Source organism: Salmo trutta, chromosome 12 (assembly GCF_901001165.1).
Source record: "Salmo trutta chromosome 12, fSalTru1.1, whole genome shotgun sequence".
NCBI classification, from domain to species: Eukaryota; Metazoa; Chordata; class Actinopteri; order Salmoniformes; family Salmonidae; genus Salmo; species Salmo trutta.
The window spans coordinates 46,794,151-46,797,197 of record NC_042968.1 but is presented as its reverse complement, the minus strand read 5'-3'; the positions used below and the strand labels follow the sequence as shown (position 1 = coordinate 46,797,197).

The 3,047-nt window shown below is 41.2% G+C and overlaps 1 protein-coding gene across 1 annotated transcript; it reads left to right on the top strand.

The window, feature by feature from the left end:
- Positions 1–1,503: 1,503 nt before the first annotated feature.
- LOC115202720 (nucleoside diphosphate-linked moiety X motif 19-like) lies at positions 1,504–2,554 on the top strand. The gene has a single exon (XM_029766780.1). It carries the CDS (start codon positions 1,583–1,585, stop codon positions 2,387–2,389), a length of 807 nt encoding a protein of 268 aa, XP_029622640.1. The 5' UTR covers positions 1,504–1,582; the 3' UTR covers positions 2,390–2,554.
- Positions 2,555–3,047: the final 493 nt, after the last annotated feature.

The following is a 3,047-nucleotide window of genomic DNA, read 5'->3' as shown; positions in this document are numbered from 1 at the left end:
GTACCCTATTCCATATGTGGTGCACCACCCATAGGCCCTATTCAAAAGTAGTGCACCACATAGGGTGCCATTTGAATAGGGTGCCATTTGAGACGCAAGCTTAGAAAACACAGACTGTCTCATAATGAAGGTACTGTCTCATAATGAAGGTACTGTCTCATAATGAAGGTTCTGTCTCATAATGAAGGTTCTGTCTCATAATGAAGGTACTGTCTCATAATGAAGGTACTGTCTCATAATGAAGGTTCTGTCTCATAATGAAGGTTCTGTCTCATAATGAAGGGTCTGTCTCATAATGAAGGGTCTGTCTCATAATGAAGGTTCTGTCTCATAATGAAGGTACTGTCTCATAATGAAGGTACTGTCTCATAATGAAGGTACTGTCTCATAATGAAGGTACTGTCTCATAATGAAGGTACTGTCTCATAATGAAGGTTCTGTCTCATAATGAAGGTAATGTCACATAATGTTCTGTACTGTCTCATAATGAAGGTAATGTACTGTCTCATAATGAAGGTAATGTACTGTCTCATAATGAAGGTAATGTACTGTCACATAATGAAGGTAATGTACTGTGTCATAATGCTGGAAATGCTGGAATCCTGTCTGTTTCTCTCCTATGAGACTATTGCCAATATAGATGGTCTATATAATGCCCCTCTGTGTTTAAACTCTGCTTAGGAGGACATATTTGCTTTTAGGACACTGCCAATATATATATTGAAGACAGAGAGGCTCAGCTTGGCAGGTTGGCAGCAGCCGTCTACACGGTCTGGATCCCAAACAAATTGACTGGATACAGGAGGTCAACGGCTGCGTCTCAAATCGCACCCTATGCCCTAGGAAACGGGGCGCCATTTGAGACGCTGACAATATGCTGTTCTTGTACATGACTAGAGAGAACATAATAGACCAAAATGATGTCATTATTTTTTACTTGTCCTCGACATTGTTTAAAATCCCTCGTTTGCGCTGTTCAAGCACTTCTATATTATCTATGGTTTTAATAGTTATTTGACAAGTTAAAAGACATATTTGTCCCTTGTTGTCTTCTATCTCGTCCACCAGCGGCCAGTTGAACCTGGGGACACGGTTAATCTTATACTGCCTACTGTGTGATGTCACTCTAAACTGAATGTAGATTTTATAGTACTGAATTCAACGTTTCAAAACCTCTTCTCTTCTTGGACTTGAAAAGTAGATAGTGAGTTGTTGTGTTTGTGAATAAAATGGCTTTCCCTTCAATTGTAATTCAATCCCACAAATCAATTCATTTTTGTCATGTTATAAAAAGTTGACAGTATCTGTTTACTAACCAGAAACATCAATCACTTTCCTGAACTTTAACCTTCACCCCCAGTTTAATGACCATCATGAACTGCGTTGATAGAGGCTATGGTGAGATCAGTCATCCACAACAGTAGGTGGCGTAGTAACACAACACACCGGAAACACGGCTCTTCTTCTACGCCCTTGACCTTCCTGCTCGTATGACGACACATCAACACAATAACGTTTGACATTTTGCTGATGTGGACTTTTTGCTTCAGAATAACATTATTGGAAATGAGAGAATAAAAGGATGAATACGGCTCTGAGACACTGGAAGGAAGCCGCGACGGTCATACTAGCTGCTGGTACGAGACATAAACTCACTGTAGATAGTTTGACAAGGTGTGTCGATAAAGGCACCTCTACACCTGTGATCAGTGGACATCCCAACTTGCCTGACAGGTTCGCCTTCGACTATGAAGTGTTGTTGTTGAAACGAAGCGGTACGACTGGTTTCATGCCGAATGCTTATGTCTTTCCCGGTGGTATGGTGGATCCGTCAGATTTCTCAAGTCAATGGCTTGATCTTTTTAAATCTTTTCAGAGCTTACTGAATTTTGGACTGGGATTTGTGAAACAGCCTCCAGAGACGAGACCTCCTATCTTCTCCACGGACAGAAAGAAACTGGGTTCTCCCGTTCCAGGAGACGTCGCATTGAGAATCTGTGCAGTGAGGGAAACGTTTGAGGAGTCAGGTGTACTTCTAGTCGTGCCAAAAGAGGAAGAGAGTATTTTACTTAATAACAGCATCGAGAACAACAGATACAGTCCGTCTGAATTAACCAGAATAACCGATCTCTGTGACAAGAGTGAATTGGCTAAATGGAGAGTGTTGGTAAACGAGAACCCCTCTAACTTCATCAGGATGTGCAGGGAGCTGGAGTGTCTACCTAACATCTGGGCTCTGCATGAATGGGGTAAATGGCTGACCCCTACTGGTGTGTACGGGAAACAGAGGAGGTACGACATGGCCTTCTACATCTGCTGCTTGCAGGAAACACCACCTCACACCATGCAAGACGAGAAGGAAATTGTGCACTTTAAGGTGATACCATAGCTTAGCAAGGTGAAAGTGTATTTTATTGTGGTGTTTCAAAGTGTTAAGCGACTCTGTATTCATTCATGATGTATTCATCAGTTCATAATATTGTTGTAAACTGTTCATTTAATCTTAGTCGAACCTAAATTTACATGAAGGGTCTGATTAAAAGATGGCACCGAAGAACATGGCTGACGTTTTACATTCTCCCAACCAATTGTGCTATTTTTTTGCGTAACTTATTTTTGAAGTTATTGTGTACATGTTGCTGCTACCGTCTCTTATGACCGAAAATAACTTCTGGACATCAGAAAAGCGATTACTCACCACGGACTGGAATAAACTTTTTCCTTTAACGAGTCCAATGAGAAGGATATCATGCTTGACATTAAAAACTGTAACATTTTATGTTTCACCAAGACGTGTCTGAACGAAGATGCAGACAACATAGAGCTCGCAGGATTTTCCATGTACTGGCAGAACAGAGACGCTACCTCTGGTAAGACGAGGGGTATATGTGTCTTTTTGTCAATAACAGCTAGTGAGCGATGTCTAATATTAAAGAAGTCTCGAGGTATTGCTCGCCTGAGGTAGAGTACCTCATGATAAGCTGTAGACCACATTATCTACCAAGAGAGTTCTCATCTGTATTATTCGTAGCCATCTATTTACCACC